Source organism: Haplochromis burtoni, unplaced genomic scaffold, assembly GCF_018398535.1.
Source record: "Haplochromis burtoni strain Fernald_Lab_line unplaced genomic scaffold, NCSU_Asbu1 Contig_416, whole genome shotgun sequence".
NCBI lineage: Eukaryota > Metazoa > Chordata > Actinopteri > Cichliformes > Cichlidae > Haplochromis > Haplochromis burtoni.
Window position 1 is genome coordinate 53,634 of NW_024582777.1, and position 26,479 is coordinate 80,112.

A 26,479-nucleotide genomic window follows, 5' to 3' on the forward strand; every position below is an offset into this window, starting at 1 on the left:
TATATAATTTTTTACATTTATTCTAATATCTGATACAGACTTATGACACCAACTACATTTGACTCAGTGGCACAAAGATTGTCTTCTGAGAGTCTTAATGTGGTTGCTTGGTCCTGATAATGGAGCATAATTAATGGCTAGATTATGTTTATATCTGCCCTCTGTTGATTGTTTGAGCAAGCCCAGAGCAGCAATCTAGATGTGAAATCACTTTAATCTGTTTTCTGCAAAGACAGCAGAGATGTCATAAAAGCTAGTGCAGTAATAAAACATTTTTTTCCCACAAATTGTTCCTGTGCAACATATATTTTTCACAGTTTGAAAGAAGTGGTCAAAGGTTTGTGGGCACCCTAACACAAAACCCTAATGGAAGCATTGATAAGTAGTTTGAAAAATTCTTTTAGTAAAGCAACATAAAAGTATAATGTTTCAAACCTAGTAAGGATTCCACAAGAGATTGTTCAGATTACATTTGGTAAGGTTATTTCGAGCATCATGGATGTTAAATCCTCAATGGTGACACTGTCTTGGGTCTATTTGTTATTTCGTTTTATAGTGACTCCCTTTGGACATAGGTACTCTAAGATTTGATGATGTTTTGTTGCAGGAAGTCCTGTTTGGTTCTACATGCAAGTGGCTCCCATCAGGAATGAGAATGACAAGGTGGTGCTGTTCCTCTGCACTTTTAAGGACATTACCCTCTTCAAGCAGCCCATCGAAGATGAAACTACTAAAGGTGGGTGTTTTCACACTGCACAAATGTTTCTCTCCTTTTGTTGAAGATAAGTTTTGTGTGGAGGACGACGGAGGGCCCAAAGTCTTGACAGATTTGAAAACCCGACGCTCCCTAGTGCAGATGATGATCAGCTTGGTGCTCTGAACCACTTGAAAAGATTATGTTGTGTTTCTGGTTTATTAGACAGCAACACACTATGAAGAATAACAGCAGAGCAGTGCAGGGCATGACATGTGACAAAATGTCTGAGAGCAAAAGAAATTAATACATGGCTGGATGCTCCAATGCAATCTAACGCCACTTGGCTTGTGGTCGGACGTGTAATTAGCTTTCTTCATCCTTGTCCTTCAACAGCTTTTTTCTTCCTTTCTCTCCATCTCCTTCTGCATATGTACACTCCTACATTTTATTCTTTTCCTTTTATTACTTGATGTTTCTCTAAACTTCCTTCACCTTATCTGTAACTTTTCTTTATCATTCTCTACCTTTTCTTGCCCTTCATTTACGGTACTGACTTTCTCTTCCTTATCCTAGTTTCTTAGCTTTTCCTCCTCGTTCTTGCATCTTTTTCTTTGAACACCTGTTTTGTTTATCATCCTTCTCTCTCTTCTTCTGTTTTGCTCAGTCATCGTCTTCGCCTTGCATTGAATTTTCTCTGATATTCTCTGGTTACTGATTGCTACCTCCGTTACATTCTCTGTGTAATTATGCCCATTATTCTTTTTATCTTTGCTGGCACAGTGCATTGCAATACCAGTTGGCTGACTGGTCCACCACTTTTGCTTCAAACTGCAGCTTTAGAGGTTTTTCCCCCTGGGGCCCTCATGATGTTGACACTTGTTCTTTTTTCTCAGTGGATGGCTGTGAAAATGGATACTCAAATTTACATTACCCTCAGGAAATGCCTGATATCGTTGGTGATCTGTTGACTTATCGGTATGTGCTATCGTCAGGCAAAATTTATCTGTCTTATCATCTCCAAGTTAATGTGATTTCTGTTAGTCTCGCCTGCACTTTGTGTTAAGTTCCAATTAGCAAATTAGTCTCAATTGTCATCCACCTCATCCTTCTGCTCCCTTTGACTCTGCGTACCAAGCTCTCCTCTGTCCTTTCTCTCACGCTGAGAAGTCTCAGAAGATTAGTACTTGCTACAAACCTTTTTCCTTTCTTTTGTTTTTCATCCCAAGCTGAATGTGAAAAAAAGGAACATGTCAAATCTCCCTGCAGTTTCCCTGCAAAGCTGTCAGGTTGTGTTTGACAAGGTTGTGATGCTGTCAGGAGTCACTGGAGGAGTGGGTACCGGTGTTATCCTCCGTGCCCTGACTGATGTACAGTGTCAGCTCCCCGCCTTGGGAGTCAGTTCTGGTGCTGCCATTCTGGTGTGTTTTCCCTTTTTACAAGGATCCTGCACCCTTCCCCCTTCATTGATATACAGGCACCAAACATGTGCGCACACATGCACTGATGTACTCCTGCCTCCTCGCTGCAAAGATCTCCCCACTGTTCTCATGTGTGTTTCTTTTAATTAATTAATTTAAAGTGTTCTCAGCGACATGAAAAACATGGCCTGAATCGAAGCAATCGAACAATCGAAGCCTTAGTGGATCTATTCGTCACATTAGCGTGTGATTTAACAATCTTTGCGATTTAGCTGTGGCTGCTGCCTCTGACAGTGTGACAAACTTTGCTTAATATTTTGACAAAGTGAGGCATCAAGTTTTATGCAGTATGAGTGTACTTAGCTTATCCAAGTTAAAGTATTTTTGTACAGTAATGGTGCTGTAGAGAAGCTCTAAAAATGTTGTATTAAAGTATTCTCACAAACATTACAGTTGTTACATATTAATAACCCCAAAGCTATGTAGAATCTGAAAAAGCAGTGGCACCAAATTACTGAGTTGTTCCCTCAGTTATGCTGTAACAGTATTCAATCAGGGCCTTTTTCCAGGAAGCAGGTTCATCAAACTCTGAGTCTAGCCATAAACCGAGTTCCCTTTAAAAAAAAAAGGGAGATCAGAGTGAGTTCAATAGACTCTGAGTATGATCATCTTGAGTTAACTACATGATGCATGCGTAGAGAAAAAAGCTCCTCGTCAGTGGAGCTGTAATAACACGAGTTATAATTATGGGTAAATTGTACCAGTGCTGAATATGAACATGTGCCACTACGGCCCAGAATATTGATTTAAGAAAATAAAAATAAAAAAGGGGAAAGTTTAGTTCACTCTGTCATCATCAGACACAGAAAAAAACAAAGTTGCATACAAATATTTACATTTTTCGTGCTCTCCATGGTCACCATTTATCTTAGCTAACGTGAGTTTTCATTAGCTAAAGCTGCAATCTTAATTTGACATCCCAGTTTGTGTTTCCATCTAATTATTCAGCAAGTTAACAGAGGAAAAATGTAGGTGACAGAAGCTGAAGATAAAAACACTGACTGACTCATCAGACATGTAACAGTTTATGGCCACTTCATTTTTTTAAAGAAATGAAATTCAATCAGCATTTAATAAACTGATGTGCTGTAACAGTCTGATTTTTAATGTTAGAGGATTTAATTATTTCTTCCATTATTGGATAAAAATGCTTAATGAAATTTACAGAAAAACTATGCTTTGTTTCCCAGTTTAACCTTTTTTTAATCTGATCTAAGATCAGCCTTTACTGATAGCTGATAGCTGTCATACAGTCAGTAGTAACTGTTTCACATTTAACTAAAAAAATGCAGCTTACCAAGTTTTGTAAGACACATTTAAGCTTTTATAGCGCTGTCTACTGTACATCAGCTAGATTTGACATATTTCATTATAGCTTTGGCGAAATGACCTATTTCAACCCATGAGAAACCAAGGTCACACAGGTGTTCTTGTTAAAGTTTCGACACTGACTCTCCCATAGTTTTCCTGACAGTAAAAATTGGTCTGGGCTCTTACGGGTTAAAATCAGGAATACAGACAAAATAAGCCCGCCTTGATTCACCTGAATGGGAAGAGCTGGGAAATTACCTCATCTGAAATGGATCTGGGCCTGATCTGGTCTGAATCTATGATCTTTATCCATTTTGGATCTGCACTGGATAGTTTCACTTTTCCTGTACGCCATCCTATGTTAACCCCACAGATGGTTGTGCAGGAAAATCTCAGTCGATCAGCAGTTTCTCAAACCAGCCTGCCTGGTACAAACAACCATGCCACATTCAGAGTTACTTAAGTCATATTTCTTCCCCAAACTGACACTCGTGACCTGCTGCCAGGTGATTGTCTGACTATATAGTTATGTTAACAAGTTGAACAAGTGTACCTGATAATAAAGTGGGTGAATATTTACTGCCAATAAAGAAAATGCATTTTCATGTCTGTCAGTTTTGGATGCTATATTAAAAGTTTTTGAGAGTCATAGTTCATTAAAAGTCAAAAGCAATGCTTTGTGTGTATAAAACACAACACTAATTTACTTAAAATTTATTTACAGTTAATATAAGTTCAAGCTAATGTAAACAGGGTTGGTTTGAGCAGAAAACAGTTTAGCATTTAATACTTTTAATCTTTTAATTTATGACATTTCAACATGAAAATAAACATAATGTTAAAAAGGAATGGACTATTAAAGATATGGCTTCTTGTTCTAGACATGCATGTAAGTGCGTATAGTCTGACCTTTTAAAAGACAATCTCCTTGGTAACAAAGCTCCACCTCGCAGGTGGTGGTTTGACTGGCATACTCCAACTTCAGACCAGCTAGTGCACTGTGGTGTATTTCAGTACAGTACAGCTCATTAGAGGCCACAGAGAGGATGCAGCCTTTGCCTGCTGTGCCACAGAGCACACAGGGGCATACTGGGTTCAGCAGTTTAGCCCGCCTGGTGATAAGGGGGGTGGGAGAGGCCGTTTGTAGGGAAGGGAGATTCGCTGCTGCAGGCGTTGGTGGAGTTGGCTCGTGCTGCAGACTAAAATTCACTCTGGGCTCCGTCTCCGGCTGCTCCCACAGCGCGGCACGCCACAGCATGTCAGCGTCATCAGAGTGGGAGAGATTGCAGTAAAAATCTAACAGGGGATTTCAAATTCATTGTGTGCTTTCTTGACACCGTGACCCCGTTTCACCTAAAAATAAACCATTTATACACATTTATTGGTCTAAAATCTGGATGTTTCTGCATGTGAGAAGAGATTTGTATTCTTTCCTTCATGTTTCCACTTAAACTGAGCTTTAAATGGTGCTTCTCCCACGAACCTAAAACATCTGGATCGAGACAATTTTCTTTGCACGTGGCTGATTGTGGTTATCAAGGTGAACCAGCTGGCCGGTGCTTATTCGTCTCAGTATCATCCACTGACTGAAGCAGTAAGAAAAAAAAGAGGAAAAAGAAAACACAGGAAAGCAGAACTATTAAAAAATAATGGTCACTGTGTTGTTGTTGTTTTATGGTAGAGTGGCTGTGTTGACTGCTTTGCTTTGTCAGCACCTGTGAGTGCTTCACAAAGTGCTGTTACCTCAGCCTCAGGCGAGACAACATTTCAGGCTGACGGCTGATCACAATGAGTGACGAGTACTGTGGCAGGAACACAAGTGCCTCAGGCACTAAGTGTAATCCTTCAGGTTTTTTAAACCAATAGTTTGATTTAGCTTGACCAGTAACAGTTACCTTTACTCAAAGTGGTTTTGTGCTGTGGAAATTACAGTCCGGTCTATTGAAAAGAACGGAAGTCTTTTTAAATGGTGACCTTTTTTTAAGGAATACAATATTTGAGAATGTGGAAGACATTTAATTGAATTGTTCTCCATTGTGTTTAAAAAATGCATAGATTTCATCTTATTTGTTGGAAATCTATCTGTGGCAGGGTGTGGCTTGGGGCTCAGCTGCAAGGGAGGCTGAGACACACCGGAGCTCCGTCAGCCAATTACGTCTCCCCTATAAAGAAATGTACTGGGACCTGAGTTGGGGTTGTGCGTGTGACTGGCAGCTGAAAAGCTGCGACCGTGTATTAAAGGCACGAACAGCCAAATAAAAGGGGTCAAAACGTGCGAACTGTGTGGTCGGGTTCGTCACTCTGTCTCACTATCCAAGTTAGTTCATTGTAATCCATCTTTGGGTGAGAACAACTTGTCACACACAAGTTTTTTACAACTTGGAAAGCTCAAGGAACCTTACTAAGCACTGATATATTACAACAAATTGTGCAATAGCTACACTATATGTAAAAAAAACATAGGACCACACTGTTGAATCTTTGAATTTGGGTGTTTTCAGTCCCGAACACACGCGTGTATAAAATCACAGCACCTAACCATGCAGTCTGCTTTTACAAGCATTTGTGTCCACTTGATTCAACCACAGTGCTGTAACTGAATGCCATCTTTGTAACAACTCTGCTTGTATTCCACGATCAGCTGGAAGTGGCATTACTGCAAGGTGAAGACCCAGAGCAGCTCAGTCATGAAGTGGCAGACCACGTAAATTTACAGAGCAGGGTTGGCGAGTGCTGAGGCTGGGAAACGTTTGCCAACACTCTGCTGACTGATTATGGCATTTCCATCAGCACAAAAACTGTGTGCTGTAAACTTCACGGCATTTCAATGGCCACATAACACTCATTTAACAATCGAACTTCCATTTTGGCTAAATTTAGGGTTCTTTTTATGCAGCATTATGCAGCAATATTGTTAACATTTGTTGAATTTATCCTCTAAGTCATAAAAATGTTTGGGGCTGTTTAATTCCACTCAATTCTTAGCAACAAACATGATTTGCTGCAGTTTGCTTCAACCTGCGCCATACTTGGATGTAGAGTTAATCTTTAAAACCGTCTGTGACCTCTTGCCAAACTCTGTTGTGATCTCTATATCTCACCTCTTACAGGACATCTTTTTTCACCTGCACTTCCAGGTATTGCAAAATGAAAAAGAATGATGTGCTTTTGCACTGCATGTATATAAGTCATGTGTCCCACATGTGCTGTTTATAAAGGCGCATGTCATGCAATGCAGTTTGCTGTGTGTAGTATTTTCAACCAAAATCTAATCTCAGACTCTACTTTGTTTGGTGCGTGCACTAGTTCCGCTCCTGTGTTATTTTTAGCCGAATGCCTTTTTCTTTTTTTCAATTTCCATTTCAAGTCTGATAAATCACACGGTTGCTGCATTCTTGTGAAACATAGGCAGACGCAGCACTATTAACCGTGAAAAAGACCGCTTATTTTCTTGTCCTGCAGTTTCCTTTCATGCTCTCTGTGAGGGCCTTTTGTCCTGTTTTTGCCACAATGTACAGTGGAAGCCTGTGGGCTGTCAGTATGTATTTACGTGAATGCCAGCAAGACAAATTCTCCCATTTTGCTTCATGATGAAAGTGTTTGTATGAAAAAGAGCACATTGGCTCATTTTCTCTGCCAGCGGCTCGCTGTTTTTCTGTTAATGCATTGTGCTGCTCTGTAATGCATGCGCATTTTACCGTGAACTATTCAGCCATTATAGGCAGCACAGAAAAAAAGTCTTAAGAATGATATGAAAATGATAAGAATTACATCACAAAGGAAAGGCGCTACAGTCAAATCATTCTTTGTCACGGTTTCTAACATAAATTCATATACAAGATTTAGGTGTTAGAAATAGTTCAGGTTTCACAACAAATCACGTGTCATGATGGATTTCCCTGTTTAAGAGAGTTAGTTGTGGACTATTAATTTGCTATCATGAGTGAAAAGGATGCTTAGTTAATGTAAGCCTCGATCACAGCTCCTAGTGGTCAGCTTCATAGTAAATTAAAACTACTTGAAAAGCATAGGCAGCAAGATTTTTATTAGTAATGATCTAATTTATATTGTTAGCAGCTTGTTAGCCAACGTAAACATTGCTTGTCTTTGGACATTTTACTGCTTTTTCATGCATTTTCAGTCTAGTCCTTGTACCTTTTTCAGAAGAAATGTTTAATATTATCATCATGATCATTATTATTATTATTATTATTATTATTATTATTATTATTATTATTATTATTATTATTGTGATCTATGAGCCATTCAAGTATAAAAAGGCACCCAACTCAAGGATGATCCAGTGTTGTCTAAACATTAAATTTGCTGAATTAATTACTTTCAGCCTCTATCAAAAACATTTTATATGTTCCAGTTTCTTCAGCTGAATCTACAAAAATGCCAAAGATAACACATCTTGAAAGGCTTTGTCCGCAAGTTGATTTCTTATAAGTTAGAAACTCAGCATTGTGTGCAGTGTGTCCCTAAAAATTCTGAGGAAGAAGGTTTTTAGTGTTATAATGCATTAGTAGTGCTACATTAATGTGGGTCAGCATTGAGGGCCTCTGCTCTCTCCCTTGCTTGTTGAAGTTATTTGGGTTAGTGTGTTTTTTTGGCTGATATCCTGTCTCACTTGTGCAATGATGTCAGTAGAGAGACCAACTAGGAGTCTCAGAATATTGTGTTTTTATTATTATCTCATATTATTAATAGGTACATTTAGCATCCACTGAGCAACATTGACATTTTTTAATCAGTAGCCACCTTGACTAAAAATTGGCAGTTATGCGCCAAATCAACTCGAGCTGCATCGTGTCCTACACAGTAATTTGTCTCATAGTTTTCCCAAACTGGTTGCCTTACTTTCATTTTGACAGTACATTTATGTTCATAAGTTCCCAGCTTTACCTCTGACAGCTGCTACTGCTCAGCATCACTGCATGTTACTTTAACCCCCTCCCCCAGCCAGCATCCACCTGTAGGCTCTGGGGCTGTATTTATTCATCACTTCCCAATTGCCCCATGTGTTGTATTTGTTGTACTCCGCTGCAACCATTTCAACACATCTACGCACAGAATGTTGTTTACACAGCAATATCTATTTACATGTACACAAGTGAGCACAGCTGTGTTCTTGTGAATGAAACATAGGAATAATATTATTAATAATAATAATGATGAGTAATAATTATTTGTAATTTAACAGTTTAATTGTAACAGTCCAAAGTTTGAGGAAAGAAAAAACTACACCCTTTTTTAAAAAAACAACCCCAAAGATAACAAATTAAGCCTTTCGAGATGGGATGTGAATTTGGTAAATGGACAGGTAAAGCACTTTTTTCTGTTGAGGATGTGACAAGTTGTTCATATAGCATCATTCAGACATGAACTTATACTCTGATGGATGCAGGGAGGAACTCTGTACCTTTTTCTGTATCTTGCCCGCGGATACTTCAGCATACAAACTGGAGAAGCCAGGGATTGATTCACCGACCTTCCTATCGGTAGCCGACCCAGTCTTCCGCCTGAGCCGCAGGAAGTTTCGTGGGTTTACATGTATTTTTGTGTAAATATGAAATTAGAATCTTCAAATGTATTAGCTGTAGTTGTTAAAAGGTAATAGGTAACATTACAGCATAAATGTAGGAAGTATACAGGTAATATTAAAGCGCACTGATGTAGAATGTGAGGTAGAAAAGATAGGAACACACTGCAGGGATTATGACGAACAAGTGAAATTGATCAACAGCCAACAAAATACAGTATATTATACAGTGAGTTACACAATCAATGTTAGTGTACATATGCTGCAGCAATTTCCCTGAAGAATATATACTTTAAAATACTCATTTTAGCTAAAAATTAAGGCTCATTTTCTGTGGTTGTGCAACACCAACTTTAAAAATGTGTAGAAAAAGAAAAGAAGCCTTAGAAACTGAAGCCGTACAGTAAGTTTTACAATAGCTGCAGCAGCAGTTTTGCTTGAGGGAAGCTGATGATTGGGTTTCAGAATAAATTGGATGTCGTGTTGATATTCCTCCCGTATTGACATCAGCACAGCATTGTCTCAGGCTTTTCTACACCGCTGCACAAAGAAGTGAGCGCCTGAGTTTCTCTCCATTCTAACAGAGAATGAAAGGAGGATTTTCACATAGCTGGAGGCCTGAGGGTTAAAAGCCATTTCAAAGTCTGCTTTTTATTCGTAATGGTTTCTTCAAAGGGCCGGGTCGATCACGACGTGTGACTACTGTAAGTGATGTGCCCCTGTTGTGTGACCCCTTTCTCTTTGAAATATTTGATTTTATTTTTAGAGCAATAGAGCAGGAAGCACCTGACCTCCAAAACTGTGTTTGCTCTCACTGAGAAAGGTGTGGCCGTCATTACTGAAGTGACCTCTGCTGACAAGGCTGTATTTTTAGGTAGACTTACAAACTTTTATATGAATCTGTTTCCAAAGAAACTGCAGCTTTTAGTATCTTTATTTATTGGAATATTTCTTATGACCATGTTTTTAAGAAATGACAAAGACGCACAAACACGAGGGCTCAGAGGGCTCAAGAAGTGTTCATTCATCATAATCCTTGTTTTTCTAGTTTTTTCCATGCGTCTTCAGCATTTCTGTGTTTGTTTGGTTATGGACGGCTCTTCTCTACCCTTTTTCTTCTTTTGAACTGGGACAATTTACAATGACAGTTCAGTTCTGCCATTTTCACGACTATCAGGGTGTATGGATCTCTGAGTGTTGCATGCGGTCGACCGCAGATGATGGTGTGAATAAATATCAAATTACTGGGAATTTTCCTAGGAATAATGTCTGGTTGACTAGTACATACAGACAGCAGGTTCCCTAAGCCTTTGCTTTTTCACAAGACAAAAATGTGCAAAATTTTCAGTGATTCCTGTGTGGTCAGGGCACACCGGATGGCTGTGGGTTTTGCGCTGTGTTTACATGAAGTAGTGAAATGGAGACAAAATGCCATCTTTTTGTTTACATGAAGACAAATAATGTATTTTACTAGGAAGGGTTTTGCTGCTGTGCTAGAAGTGTGAGGCTCCCCACAGGCTGAAGTTGTCAAACAGGTGCTTAAATGCTACCACGATCTTTTCATAATCCTAAGTAGCTTCAGTTTTAATTAAGAGTACAATTGGCATGAAGAAAGTGTCAGTGGTTTGAAAAATATTGGAATTATGACTGTAGTAGGTGAAAGTCCTGTTACTTAATCCATGGCTCTGACCTCCTAAAGCAAACTGTGCTGCTTTCCAATGAAAGCACGGTGATTCAGTAGACAACATTTTGTGAAAATCTGATGAACTGCTGTGAGCCTTGAGCAGGGAAACTGCATGAGCAGTGGTAACATACAGCTGCCTGTGGTCTGATTGTGTTTGTGTAGCTCATAAAGTATCAGCTGACATAGATGACAAGACCGGTTAAAGTGTAATGACTGTGATTTTGGCAATAATTGACTTCTCATTTTTTCAGGATGGACCAAATTTGCACGGCTCACACGTGCACTCACCAACAACCGCAACACCCTACAGCAACTGGCGCCTATTGGCAAACATGAAGTCAGCCATAAACAGTCCAGACTGGCTGAGGTGAGCACATACGTTACATGAAGAACATTTTTGCAGTTTTTTTTTGCAGGTACTTATCCTAGGTCCGATGAAAAAGTTACTCAGTGCCACCTATAAAAAAAAAAAAAGAGACCCAAACCAGTTTTGGCACATCGCCCCTTCAAGGTAATCATCAATTTGCGTAATGGATCATCACTGGTGATAAGAACCAGACCACAGATTATGACCCAAAGATGTACAAGTGCAACAGGACTTCATGGAGTGATCTAAATTTGTGTTTGAGACATTGTAACTGGCCAAGAAGGTGACATGTACTTATCTATTTATTACTTTGTTATTTCCAGGATGTCCTGATGTAGGAGACAGACATATGTCTATGTCTTTATAATATTGGGCTTAAGACTTTCCTGTTTGGCAAAGCTTGTAGCTAGGGCTGGATCAGGTGACACTGAACCTACCCTTAGTTATGCTGCAATAAAGTTAGGCTGTTGGTGGCTATTAATTATGAGCTATTATTAATCTCTGGCTCTCTTCCACAGCATGTCTTTTATCCTGTCTTCCTTCCCTCACCCCAATCGGTTGCGGCAGATCGTTGCCCCCCCCGAGCCTGCTTCTGTCGGAGGTTTCTTCCTGTTAAAAGGGAGTTTTTCCTTCCCACTGTTGCCAAAGTGCTTGCTCATAGGGGGTTGCCTGATTTTTGAGGGTGCTCTGTATTATTGTAGTATCTTTACAATATTAAGCACCTTGAGGCAACTGTTGTTATGATTTGAGTATTAGCTTGTGCAACTTTGAGGTTTAAAAAGCTTTTTTCCCCACCTAAATTGTACTTATGCCGTGTGTGCACAAGGTTTCACTAGATACAAATAGTTTTTTATCTGGCTGAAGTTGGTAACACAAGCTGAACTGCTCACACAGATATAAAATTTGCTGGTTACCTAGTAATAGCAGCTAGCTGGCTAATCCTAGCTTGATAAAAAAAAGAAATTGTATTATTGTAAATTTAAGTGCGTTTTCTGTTTGCCTGCTAACCTTTAAGCAGCGCAAAACCTTCTATTAATTGTTCCATCTAAGCAGCAGCTTAGGTCTTCAACTTAAACTGAAAATCATTCCCAATTCTTCATTCTGCAAACAACATAGTCGCTAACTGTAGCTACCCTGTCACACCAGAAGGAGTCTTCTGTATAAACACACACACTGTAAATTTGCCACCCTTGAAATATTTCTGCACCAAAAAAATCCCCGTATAAAAGATTTATAGCCTCCTTCTGACCATATTCCCAAAGCTCACTAAAAGAGAACATCAACTTTTACAGTCAAAAACATGCATATGCAGTCACAGGCTTCACCTTTTCCTAAACACGCACACCACCCTCCCCTTAACTGCTGTTGTTGGAAGTAACACATTCCCTGCTGCTCCTCTGAACTGTGGGCACCATTCAGGACAGGTGGAGAGACACAATAGGGTGGTGCGAGCACTCCAAATGATTGTGCTATAAAGTTAGAAAATGGATTGCAGGGTGGAAAGAAGATGGTTCATTTTCCCAATGTTCATCAACCTGTTTTATTCATGAATGTTTGAGGAAGGTGTGATGCCTTTAATCAGAGTTTGTTTGTGTTTAGCGCATGATGCAAGAAGTTGTGAGGGTTTCTGGGAAGGTGTTACCGACTCAGGTGTCCTAAAGGTGAAACAGAGGTGAACTGAGAAAGGTGGAGAAAAAGAACTACAAAGAGAGGGAAGAGAAAGGAGTGGAAGTAGCAACTTAAGAGGGAAAGAATGGCATGAGAGAAGGAGATGTGGGAGAATGTAAGAGCAGTAATGGTTAGGAGAGAAGTAGGAAGGAAGGACTGGAAAAAGAAATAAGTTAGACCTGGTATAACAAGCTAATGCACTCTCTTAGCCGTTTTCCTGGCCTGGTGCTGGATGGGTTGCAGGGTAATGTGTTGAGGGTGCTCAGCAGACACTGCAGGTGAGCCATCTGCTCTGCAGTCTGAAAGGCACAGCTGGCGTCTGTCAAGGATGCTGTTGAGTGTCTCATGTGTAAGCAGGGATGTGTGCGAGTGTTTTTTTCCTCCTTTTCTCCTCACAATGCTTCTGTGGGTTAATTGGCAGCCTCGTTTCTGAGCTGTGGTGCAGCTCTTGACCAGTTTGACTGACAGCTTTGATGAAGAGAATTAGAAGTGACTGAGCTCTGATGTTATGAAGCTTGCTGTTAAACCTCAGCTCTGTCAATCCATCGTTTTATTTAGCATCAAACTGAATCCCAGTGTGAGGACAGTTTGGGCTAACTGAGGCCACGCTGTCCCAACTGTTTTGTCAGGAGAAAATGATGATGACATGCAGTATCAGTAGTTTAGGGTTATTACTTGTAGTCATCACAAATACAATAATACCAGAACCAGAAGAGCTGTATTGGTAGTAACTATAAAAACAGCAATTTTACTATTAGAGCTGTATTACTACTAAATATGTATATTTAACAGGCTTCTTTCACTCAATACAGAAACCTGTTAATGTGTTATGTTTGCGGCGGCAGAATATGTTACAGCTCTGTAGCTGACACAAATAGACTATTATTTTGTATAAATAATGAGTCGAATGGTTAATGTGTGATCTGCATGTGGAGCTGCTGGATTTACTGGAGTCTGTTCTGTAGAGGTGGCTGAGCTTGGCAAGGGTGATCATCACCACGCTAGGAAATAGACTACGTATTCTTTTAAAAAAATGTTTTTAATTTAATTTTTTGGTCATCTATTCTTTCCCCCCTCTCTCCTTTTCTTCTTGCCAATTTCAGTCCCCCTTCTGTGTCTTCCCCACGTCAAGCCAAAATGTATTCATAATACATTTCTGTCACCAACAGCCTTACAGAGGAACAGACGTGATGAATACAGATTAAAACTGAGAGGAAAAACTTTTCCTTCACAGTGCTGAGCACCATGGGCTGATGATCGTTAGACTTAATAAACAAAAACAAAACAAGGACTGTTTTTGTTGAGCTTTCTTTCATCTATTTCACTAATTTAATTTCCCCCTTTCTCTCGTTTCCTTTCTGGAAACAGTGCATGTAGTTAGTAAAAAACAGAAACGTGCAACCGTCTTTCTTGGACTGCTGTTACAAACATCGCTGACAGTTAGAAATTCGCTTGACAGGACAAACTTTTCTCTAATGAACTAATAAATCGGACTCACGCTGGAGAAAGAACCAGGGGAATTTTAGCTTTCTTTGGAATTCTTGCATATATAAAATTTTCTGCTAATTCAAATCAGTATTAAAGGAAACCTGCAGCATTATGCTTTCCTTTAGTTCATTTCAATGCCACAATGTTGATATGAAACTGGTTTCCCAATGTTTCCAGTGTTTTTCACTTCATGCAATAGCAGGTCCAGCAGTACAGTTACTATGGCTCACCCGTCTGCTCTTAGCAGGATTCCAGGAATTGACTAATGAAGTGAAAATGGGCTTTTAGGGAGGGATTTCTTAAACAGACAACAGATAAAAATGACTTGTTTCTGAGAGACAATCAACTATAAGAGCCCAGAGATAGAAATAAAAACAAAACAAAAGCTTACCCTTATGCATTCTCAGAGTTTAAAAAAAGAGCTGGAAATGCATAAAATGCATAAACAAAACTGGCAGTTCAATATTTACAAGTTTTTAACACACAAAGATGCCAAAGAGCTGGAAAATCACTTATTAATTCATGTTATTAGTAAAATGTACACTTAAATGTACAAAAGCCACAGATGTCTAAAGCATTAACCTGTTTTTTCCCCATATTGTACATTTACTGTTGTATTTTGTTTAGACTAAGGGTGCTTTTGATGAAGAACTGAAGTCTAATCATATTGCTGTTTCCATCTGCAAAACCACCTCCAGGTTTTGCAGCTAAACTCTGACATCCTCCCGCAGTACAAGCAGGAAGCCCCCAAGACACCACCTCACATAATACTTCACTACTGCACCTTCAAGACCACTTGGGACTGGGTCATCCTCATCCTCACCTTCTACACGGCCATCATGGTGCCCTACAATGTCTCTTTTAAGACCAAGCAGAACAACATTGTTTGGCTGGTGCTAGACAGCGTAGTCGACGTCATCTTCCTGGTGGATATCGTTCTCAACTTCCACACCACCTTCGTGGGGCCCGGTGGAGAGGTGATCTCTGACCCCAAACTCATTCGGATGAACTATCTGAAGACTTGGTTCGTCATCGACCTGCTGTCGTGCCTGCCCTATGACATCATCAATGCCTTTGAGAATGTGGATGAGGTAAGTTTGGGCATTTCTACCGTTGTTAGAGGTGCAATTACCTAGAATTCTCACAAACCTAAATCTCAATTCAGCCCTGAAAGTGGCCAACAACATTAAAACCACCAGTCTAAATATTGCGTAGCTGCCTCTTGTGCTTCCAAAGCTGCTCCGATCCATCAAGGTATGTTCTCCATTAGACCTGTTACGGTGACGTTGTTGTACTAATTACCAAGATACTAGCAGCATATCCTTTAAGCCATGCAGAGTCATGTTGAGGTGGCATTTGGAAGCCAAAGCAACATCTTGAACCTCAAACCTTTTTTTAAAGTGTGGCAGTACGCATTGTTCTGCTGAATGGGGCTGAAGATACAGTTGACTTTACGAAGTGCACGTGTCCTGCAGTGTTGCTTTGGTTTTGGTACATGTCAGTGTAACATTCGCATTAATGCCAGGACCAAACATTTCCCTCTTGTCAAAGGTGCTCAGGCCCTTTTGCTCATTTTCTTCCCTCCTCCTACTCAACACATCCATTTCAAAATGTAATAGATCTGTTTCTTCCTAATATATTTCACCCCTTTACAGGTGCCATGGTAACAAGATGATTTATATAATTATTCACTTTACCTGTCAGTGCTTTTAATGTTGTGGCTGAATTATGCACCTCTCAAATAACCTTTTTGACTATTCGTCAAATTTTTTGCCTTCTTTAGACTTCAGGGTTAAAAATTGTTACTGAAGTACAAGATGCAGTGAATGAACAGAAGCTTTTGAGCTTTTTTTAAATAAACAATGCCTAAGTGCTCAAACTTTATAGTTCTTCTAGGATTGTCTCGCCATCTTTTGTCTATTCATGCAGTCCTTGTCTCAATGCGTGATCTTGAGATGACGGGTTCGTATGAGAGTGGGCTTCTTCTTTTTGTGGCTGAAATGAGTAAACATTTAAAAGGGACTAATATGTTTCCCGGTACTGTTCTGTCTGTAGTCAGTCTGTCAGTTTGAGCCAGATGTGTAACAGATTATTTTCAGATGATTCAGAAGATGACTGATGATTGTTTTTTGATTCACCACATGGGCTTTAGTGGCTCCGTAATTCATTTACATCTAAATGAAAGGGATGTCATTACACAGCAAAAATCAGGCTTCGTGTTATACTTCCAATATTACTGTAAGTTCTCTCGAGATGATGACTCATCAAGCCATTATGTCAGTCGTTTCCCACAGTTTGCTGATTGGTTGAGTTTAAAGCTCAGGGGCACAGATGAGTCACAGTGAATGTTTGTGACCCCATTTACACCTGCTATTAACAGGCAGTCTGTGTCTGCACGTCTTATCAGGACAAGGTAAGAAGGCATTTAATTCAGGTGTAAATGCAAATGTAAAATGTGATGACATTGGCCAAACCAGGTCTGGAGATGGTCACAGCTTGAGCTGTAATTGGATCTTGTAATGTAATTGAATTCTGTCCAGTGTGGTCACTATTTAAAGAAATAAAAACATCAAAACATTTGATGAAATCAAACATATGTTGGAAAGCCAAGAATTATAATTGCTAAATGGCCTGTATTTGTATAGCGCTTTTCTAGTCCCTAACGACCCCAAAGCGCTTGACACAACCTGTCATCCACCCATTCACACACACATTCACACACTGGTGATGGCAGCTACATTGTAGCCACAGCCACCCTGGGGCGCACTGACAGAGGCGAGGCTGCCGGACACTGGTGCCACCGGGCCCTCTGACCACCACCAGTAGGCAACGGGTGAAGTGTCTTGCCCAAGGACACAACGACCAAGACTGTCCAAGCCGGGGCTCGAACCGGCAACCTTCCGGTTCCGGTTGATTACAAGGCGAACTGCCAACTCTTGAGCCATGATCGGCGGTGGTATAATTAATACCAAATGCAGCTGCAGGTTATATGTTGAAATCAGATGTACATGGGATCATGTACGAATATGAAGGGGACAAATTTGAAGCAAAATCTAAGCTCATCTTGCTTCTGTGATGCTATTAGGTTGTGTTTTGGCAGATTTTAAATCTTTTTAGGTTAAAGGGATGCACAGAGGAGGAAAGATTTTGAATATTGGAGACAGGATTTGCTCTTCCTCTTCCCAGAAGAAAGTGAGTGTCTGCTCTAGGGCATAATGACTGAGCATGAGCTGCATGGATTTTTAAACATGCTAAAAGGTACTGCCATCAGATTTTCAGAGTGGTGAAGAACTCCTATGTCCCAGCTTTTCCTCACAAGGAGGTTACAGAAAATACTGTTGTACTGATGTTCTCCTGCACATTAGAGAGTTTGATTTCTGGTTAAGGTTTCATAATGAGATCGAGCTCATTCGGAGTATTTTTCACACCCACTTACCCCCATCAGATATCGTGCAGTTATATCAATATGGCCTCAAGTCCATTAAAGGTGATTTTCCACTTGATTTCCCAGCAGTTAATTATATTTCAGCCCGAGTGTACGGAGTAATCAATTGAACGTAGAATGAAAAGAACAACTAATATCTACTGAAGTTTTACTCGTGTAATTCTTCGTTTTTTATGTGTTTCAACATTTAATTATTTATGTTTGATTTTTGCTCTTGTTGTGACACTTGCTTGTGAGCTTGTGAAAAAACAAAGTGCGACTTGTGTTTTTTGCATTCAGTGTATACATGCATACATGTGTGTCTGCCAAGCTGGGCTTTAATCACATGAGTGCTCAGATGCCAGGAATAACAATAATAATACCAGCATTTAAACTACCAGCAGCTGAATTTTAATCATCTATTAATTTTTCATTTCACACCTCTCTTGGCATTTTGTTCTTGTTAACATTTGGACTGACACAACATGCTGAAATGCTCACACATTCTAGTGGCTTTTTTTGGTAACTATTTTTAACAGCTCTTAAAGGCACAACAACGTTATCTTTCTGTGTTTTCTAACTTAAATGTGCACCTACGAATCAGAACCAGAATACTTTATTAATCCCAGAGGAAATGATGTGGTTACAGCTGCTCAAAGACAGTAAGGACAGAAGTACCAACAGTATTAAATAATACAGTCACTGTCACAAATAGCTCTAATGTATAAAAATATCTCCAAAATCATACACAGAAGAGATAAAAAAAAATATCACACTGACAGGTATTTTCATGCAAGGATGTACAGATGTTGTTAATTAACTTTTTTTGTATTTTTATATTTTATAATTCTTTAAAAATCCCAGTGTTTTAGAGAGATCATTTGTTCTGAAAGAAACAAATAGATATCTGTACTGTATGTACTCTATCTTCTGGAAATCTGAATGAAACTTTGCATGAACAATGTCACACATACTGCAGTTATCTAGATTTATACGTTTAAAAAAATTATTCTAAATGGCAATTCTTTGGCTTTTTGACATGTTACATTCATTTCTCCGCAAATGCGATGTTACCTTCTCTGTTTGCGTTTCTTTCACGTGTCAGATTCAACATATGTTACAGATTCCCCCTTACATTTGTTATATTTAGTAATTTATCCTTACTTACGCAGTTTAAAAATAAACTATTTTCACTGTCACAACAAGTCGAGGATTTCTTGTTTACATTCTTGCCCAACTGCTTGGCTCAGCTGGTTGTTGTGTTTGTGGCATTGCAAAGATACGTTGCCAACAGAGGAGTTGCAGAGTGCCCTCTGGTGAACAAATGAGCGATAGCAACAATCATAAGTGTTGAGTAGAAAGTTTAAAATGTTTATTTAGCTGCCGTCACAAATGATGATACCAATATATAATTGCAAATAGCTAATACTAGCTGATATATTGGTAGCACCCATAGATCAGTTGGACCAGTCAGATATTGTAATATTACGTTTTTGGTAAAGGCAAGAAAAAAAGTAAAATGAATCGATTCATGTTTTATAGTTTCTGTTTCAGTTCAACTCATTACTTGCAGTATTACATTATGACCTGTTAACAGTGAAAAGCATATTAATGACATGTGCATAAATATGCAGTAAACACTGAGTGAAAACGGTTACAGGGTTTTCAAACTATTTCCTTTTTCTATTTCAGCTGAAACATGGCGTGAGGGTTGAATTACTGGTAATTAATTCACGGCCCAGTGTCACAGCCAGCCTTAAACCTCCCCCTCAGCATGTTTTTGTGGTTGTTTGCATTGGCTGGCCAACTGTGTCCACTGTCAGAGTGAATGATGTATTATATTGTGGATCATTCAGTAAGTGTCTGGAGCTGTGCTGCGTGTTAGTTCAGGTGTCTCTTGTCCTCCGGCCTCTCACCGCCGGTCGCTGATGGATTCGATGAGATCCCTGTTAGGTGGAGTTTTGTGTTGCTGCCTTTCAAATAGTAGACAACAGTGAACTGGGAGAGGGGGTGGAGTGTGGGGGAGACAGGCAGAGAGGAAATCAATGGCACGTAAATTTCCAGAGGACACAGTCAAAGCCTCTCTGCCCCTCTTTGCCTAATTGACATTTTTGCTGCTGCTTTTCTGTATTAGCAGGCTAGAAGAATGGATGCATGCTGACTGAGGACGGTGTTTGGGCGGCTTAAGGTGTAATGTGAAAGGAGAAAGGCAGAAATTATTTTAGCCTCATTTCATCCTCGTGTTGATGCATTCTATGGCTGAAGCAGGCGGGAAGTATTTTTAGTTGTATTTTAACGCAGGTTTCAAATGTTGTCAAGCCATGCCAAAGCATGGTGAGATGTAGGTGCTGCCAACACATCCTTACACATACTTGCTTACACACAAACGCATGACTTTTAGGGCTCTCATAAGAGCCTTAAAAGTCATAACCAGCCATATATATGTATATATGTGTATATATATGTATATATGTATATATGTGTATATATGTATATGTATATATATATGTATATGCAGAAGATACCAGAGTTTGGAGAACTTTTCTTTTCTGTCTGAATAACAACATAGTATAGCCATATGGCAATGTTCAGTATTTTTCATAATAACAAGGCTCGTTAGTCCCAATTATATTGTTTTTGACAATCAGTGACAGTACTTTGAGCCACAACACTGCTTAACATTGTGGCTAATCAAAACTAGAGATGCAGTTCCTCTATTGCTCATCTTTCAATGATTGACTTTGACTTTGAAGCATTTTAAGTGTCAGAAAATAAACCTAATGTCCTCAGAGAGCTGCTTTGCCTGGCCAGCTATCCCATACTCAGAGATAATCAATTTACAACGATGCAAAACAGAGAAAACTTGTGAAAATGTTTTCCATTTTTAGGGTATTTGAGGGAAAGTGAAAAAGACAAAGTCATTACGGCAGTGAAAACAAGAAAATAATTAAATTCTATCTACCTAATTAACATAATTGTTTCAGCACATGAAACAACGAGAAAGTATTTTCTGAACAATTTAGAAAAATAAAAATAAATTAACCCTAAAGCATATAAAGAAAAGTATTACAAATCAGTCCAGTTTTGCACTGCTGCTTTCTGAGTCTGCTTTAAAAAAGTGCACACAGCTACATTCATCTTGCACACTGGTGAGGTGTTCTGGTCATAAACTAGGAGTAGCAATTAAAGGTTGTTATTTGTCATCAGTTAAAAACTAGCATTTTGTAGGAATGTGATTAATGGTTTTTAATCTTTGCTTGTTTGTATATGCCCATCACATTCATCCAGAGCTTAATGTGACAGTTTGTTTTGACAAGTTCACGTCACATAGGAAGAGGTTGATAGAAGATAGAGTACTGTGCAAAAGTCCTGAGCTCTACCTCACTTCTTTATATTTGACAAACATACATGGAAAAACAGTATTTAAGGCAACAACAAGTTTGAGTTTGTAGAATTTGAACAAGCCTTAAAGTCAGTATTTGGTTTGACCACCTTTATTCTTCATCACAGTCTGAGCTGTCTTAGGCAAGCTTTCTTCTAGGTATAGATCATCAGGTATTTTTGTATTGTCATAATTTCATCAATTTTGACAAAATCCCATCATCACATTAAATTCAACTCCAAACCATGACAGAGCCCACAGGTAACACCAGTATGTCTTGAATAACTGAGCTTCTCACTCCAGCCACCCTTTAGAGGAAACTCATTTCCACTGCTAGTGTCCGTGACCTCATTGTTTTGGTCATTACCCAGAGTTCGTGACCAAAGTTGAGGTTAGGAACGTAGATTCACTTGTAAATCGACAACATCGCTTTTATGCTCAGCTCTTTCTTTACCGCAACAGATTGGCAACTATCACTCTCCCTTCACTCTTGAACAAGAAGATACTTAATTTTGTCCACCTGGTGTAGTAACTAGTCCCAGAGGTCTAATCCCGGAGCACTCCCTCATTGAAAACCATGATCTTGAACTGGGAAGTACTGATTGTCATTCCTGCTGTTTTACACATCAGTGCAAGCAGGAGTTCACAACCAAGCCAAGAGAACAACATCATCTGCAAAAAGCAAAGATGAAATCTGGAAGTCAACAAAGTACAGACTCTCTATCATCCTTTCCAAATGATCTAATATGTAATTGTGAAAGATCCACGACAGACCCGCAGGCATTTTCATGCTTTTCAACATAAACTTTTATTTACGGCTGCTGTTTCACAGAGACGGCTTCAGTTTTTCAGCTCACAGCCGAGCACACACCAACAATAACAGTGACAGGACCTAGTTCAGTTGATTTATGCCGGCGAGGTGTGATTGTGGATGCAGCTCAGGTGCGTCCGCCTCCCTCGCAGCTGCACCACAGACCACATAACCTCATCGCCCCACTGAGGCATGCTGGGATGTCTTAGTTCAGGGGGCTTCCCGCGTATCCAGTGGCGGTGGTGACGAGTTGGGTCCGGGGGCCACCTGCGTAGCAACCGGCGGACCTCACGGTGCACGGGCCTCTGGTGCGAATGAGGCAGGTCCAGACGGCGCGCTGGCCTCTCGCGTGGACGCTGTTGGACCAGCCGGCATGGCTTTGGCTGTGCAGGTCCCTCACTCACACTGACCTCTAGCTCCATTTGAGCAGGACTCGCCAGCCCTCTGTCCATGCCCTCTGGCTGCACAGCAGGTCCCTCTGGCTCCTCGACCTCCGTCTCTGGCTGAGCAGGTGAGTGAGTCGGTGGACGTGGAGGTAACATTTTAGTTATATATACAGTAATACAACTAAAATGAACAGAATGCAATATGAGCCAAGCTCTAGCTTTGGTTGTACAGTGACTGAGTGGCCTGTGATTCTGAAGAATCCTCCACAGGATACCCCAAGACAAGTGGTTAAATGGCTTTGGTATTTTTTCATAGTTTGTTTTTCAGTTCGTGATCTGACAGCTGGTGGTGTTTATCCTTTTCGAATCCAGTGGTTAGTGGTGCCACTTCCAAAGATCTCTGCAGTTAAGTCTTTGAGTGAAATGTTTTTTTCACAGGATAGTGAGTGTGTTAGAAAGGACAAGAGCAAAACCCTGAAGTTGTACAAAACTTTCCACTCTCCTCTTCTGTTCGTTCTAGTTGGCATTTTGGAGATAGAGGTTATGGGTAGCTCAAAAATAGCAACACCCACACATACACAAGATGCATGGAGGTCAGCAATAACATGAACAGAGCAAGTGAAGTAGTCGGGCTATTACTGTAAAATCACAGCAGCAGAAAAAATGATGTAACGCTCGCATAAGGAGTGGTGCTGACTCTCCCTCAGGTTGCAGCAGGGTTGGTGTTGGATGAGGATTTGTGCGTGTGTGCTGAAGTGGGTGTTTGATACGCAAGTGTGGGAGTCAGGCATGGAGGAACCCCCCACGGGCCCGAAGCCACCTGCTGTCACAGAGGAGCCCGGAAGGCCATAGGGAGTTCACAGTGTGCATCTGCAGGCGCTGCGGCTGCTCAAAAAGGTCTAATCCACCCTGACCTTTCTGCGTGCCGTGCATGTTGCCACAGCCATGGCTGGCCAAGCTGACAGGGCCGGGAGGAAGCTGTGTGCCATGCAGCTAGGGGTGGGGATATTAACACTGCGTGTGAACACAGAGACTGTAAAGCTGAAAGAAGATAACAGAAAGTGGGAAATGAATGTGCTTGCAGTAAATGAGTTATTATTGAAAGAACTGTACGGAGTAGTAGAGAAGTGATCAAAGATCAGTGTTTAGATGTGGGAGATTCTATGTATGAGCAGTGTTGGGCAAGTTACTTTGAAAAAGTAATTATAGTTACCAGCTACTTCTTCAAAAAAAGTAATCGAGTTAGTAACTGAGTTACAATATTATAAAAGTAACTAACTACTAGGAAAGCGTTACTTTAAAAGAATGTTTAACCCTCTGGGGTCCAGGATATAACTGCCTGTTTTTGACTACTTTTGATTTTACCTCTACATTTCACCTTGGCTCGTTTGGCCTCACATGTCTGAATTTACTGTTATTTTTTCATTTTGACATACCGTATTAACACAATTGATCTAAAATCAGACAAAAACATAAAATCAGCATAGACAAAAGTTCTTTTTTTTACTGTAACAACGACAACAATGTTTAATGGATCACTTTCATAACTTGAAATGCAAATATAAATTGTAAATTTTAAAAACTTGTGCACAAGTTTTGCAAACAACAAAGTTATTTGCAGCTATTTACCTAAAAATTATAACCATTTCAAACTATTTACAGAACAATCAGGTGTTCTGCATCAAATGCAGATGCCACAAAGATTAAATGCACCACTTTGCATTTAATTTCTGGCTTATTATTAATCTCCATTGTCCTGTCTCCCTTCCCTCATCCCCAACCAGTCGTGGCAGATGGTCGCTTCTCCCTGAGCATGGTCCTGCCAGAGTTTCTTCCTGTTAATTAGGAGGTTTTCCTTCCTGCTGTTGCCAAGTGCTTGCTTATAGCGGGTTGTCTGATGGTTGGGTTTCAATATGAGATGCCTTTAGGGAGCTGTCAAGGCACTTTATATCACTTTATGCCACTGTTGTCACCTCTAGAGTTGATAATATTTGTGCTTTATAGATACAGTTGAACTGGATTCTATTAAATTAATTCAAATTTTGCTGTTTAAAGTTCAAATGTCATTTTTTTATCCATAATTCAGGAGTTCATACGTTAATTGTAAATTTAGTTTTACACATTTTAGTTCGCAGATTATAATCACAAGTTAACATAGATAATCAACAGGTCAAAGTTCAACTTCACTTGGACATCATAGCATTGTTTTCATTTGCCATTCTTGAAAACCAGACAGTAGAATAAGAAAAAAAACATATCTATTTTGATTCGATCCTGAGCATACTTGCTGCACAGTGTACAGCCACATCTTTGCTCTAGATAACGATTGAATGGTGAGGTTATAACATTGTTCTGTCTAAACTATCTTATGTTAATATTTAATACAGTGTATTACAGTATATCATACTCTGAGTTGTGGAAAAGCCATTCAGTCATCCTCTCAGTTGTCATCACAAGTGTGAGATGTGTGAAAATTAATGATAGCTGTAAGCTATCACCCACCTGGCAATATAAACTACACAAGTGTAAACAAGTCTGTGTCAAAATGGCTGCGAAGCTTTGAAAACATGACTTTAACACTGATAACATCACATAAAAACTCCTTATCAGGCCTGTAATTGTGTTAGGAATTGGAAAAATGGAGGGATTCTCCAGAGATTTCATAACCTGTTTCTTATTTAAGGTTGAAAGTGTTTATTTGATCAGTTGTCTGTCAGCAAGACTGCAATAAAAACTACAACAACAGTTTTTTGACAGTTTGTGTAAAGTTAGGTCATGAGCACATGAAGAACTCATTAAAGATTTGGATCACATTAATAGTGCACGATCAGAGCCCGTCCCGTTCTTTCTGTTTTGCATTGTGTGAATTCAGCACGGAACGGAGAGAGCAGACCTTTAGATATGCGATGGCAGGAAAAGTACAGCTGGTTCAAAAAATGCATTTCTCCATTTATAGGTTTAATACATTTTGGCACAGCAGTGAAAAAAATATGTGAAAAATGATTTGCTTCTCATTTATTTTGGAAAGCATAAAATTCCATCAGCGGCTCGCTGACTCATTCTGTTCAACACCGACCGGCCATCTTCTCTCAACCTCAGTGGAATAGCCAAAAGAAAGTATGTGTATGTGAGTTATGGTGGCCCTCAGTTAACTGTTAAATACCTCACCTCAGTCTTTTCCTGTTGTCACCACTGGTTTGACGAAAGAAAACTGTTGATGTGTTGCACTCTCTGCATTATCTGTTGGTGACTGTGTTTTAGATTGACCCCTACTGTATGAGCAGAAATGTAACAGGTACTAGCTGTGGGAAAAATTGTAGTGCAAGTTAATGCATTATATAAAATGAACAGAAATCACATTTTACTAGCTATAGCATGCCTGGTTAGCAGGGTTAACCTCTGACATAGTTTCTGACCAAAATGATGTACAACACTGAGCCATTTTGAAACAGATGCAAAACAAAACTGGTGATGAAGATGCCCTCTAATTATTTGTTCTAATTTTTTGCTAATTTGTTTTGGTGTTGTGTCTCCTCACTTTCTATATCTGAAGATATGAATTGTATATGTTGTTATTGGAGCTATTTTGGGGTACTAGGATATGGGAAAGATATTTACTTTCACATTTTCTCTCATGTTTTAATGTTAAATCAAACATTATATGGGATCAAAACCCATATAAAAATATTTTTTTCATTCTTTTTTGGCTGCTTGGAGAGGATTTTGCGTTTTGGTTCCTGTTTTGCATGAAGGGGCAATTGAAAACACAGTCGAATCATGAGATTTTACAACAATTTTGAGTTTTAATGCTTGTCGCATTAAACCCTGACAACACACTAAGCTCCCAGCGCTGTGAGGAATACTCAACAATGTGTCCTGAGCTGTGGAAATAATAAAAGAAAAAGCCCGCACTGTGAAAAAGAGCTTCCCGATGGACACATAATTTCTGCCTGTACTCCGTCTCTCTTCGCCATGCTTTCTTTTGATAAACAGGTGCTTATGAGCCATGATTTTACATGCGTTGCTTGCTCTTGACTCATGCTCTTTTCATCTGCGCTGCTCTGTCCTGTGGCTGCTTAATTTAGAGGCATTTACATATGAGCTGGGAGCTGTCCGAGTCCTTGGGGAGGCCTTTGAAGCTGCGCCTGCAGAGAGGAGAGGTGGGGAGGGCTGCAGAGGGCTGCCTGGGATTGTGGCGTGAGAGAGTGACTCAAAACCTGCAGCAGGAGTTAAGTTGA

General features: G+C 39.8%; 1 protein-coding gene across 1 annotated transcript in view; it reads left to right on the forward strand.

The window, feature by feature from the left end:
- LOC102299992 (potassium voltage-gated channel subfamily H member 5) overlaps positions 1-26,479 on the forward strand; it is a 189,377-nt gene that overhangs the window by 5,994 nt on the left and 156,904 nt on the right. Inside the window, exons 3-5 of the mRNA XM_005949612.3 lie at positions 608-736; positions 10,967-11,082; positions 14,937-15,329. Of these exons, the coding sequence (XP_005949674.2) occupies positions 608-736; positions 10,967-11,082; positions 14,937-15,329 (638 nt within the window). The remainder of the gene's footprint in view (positions 1-607; positions 737-10,966; positions 11,083-14,936; positions 15,330-26,479) is intronic.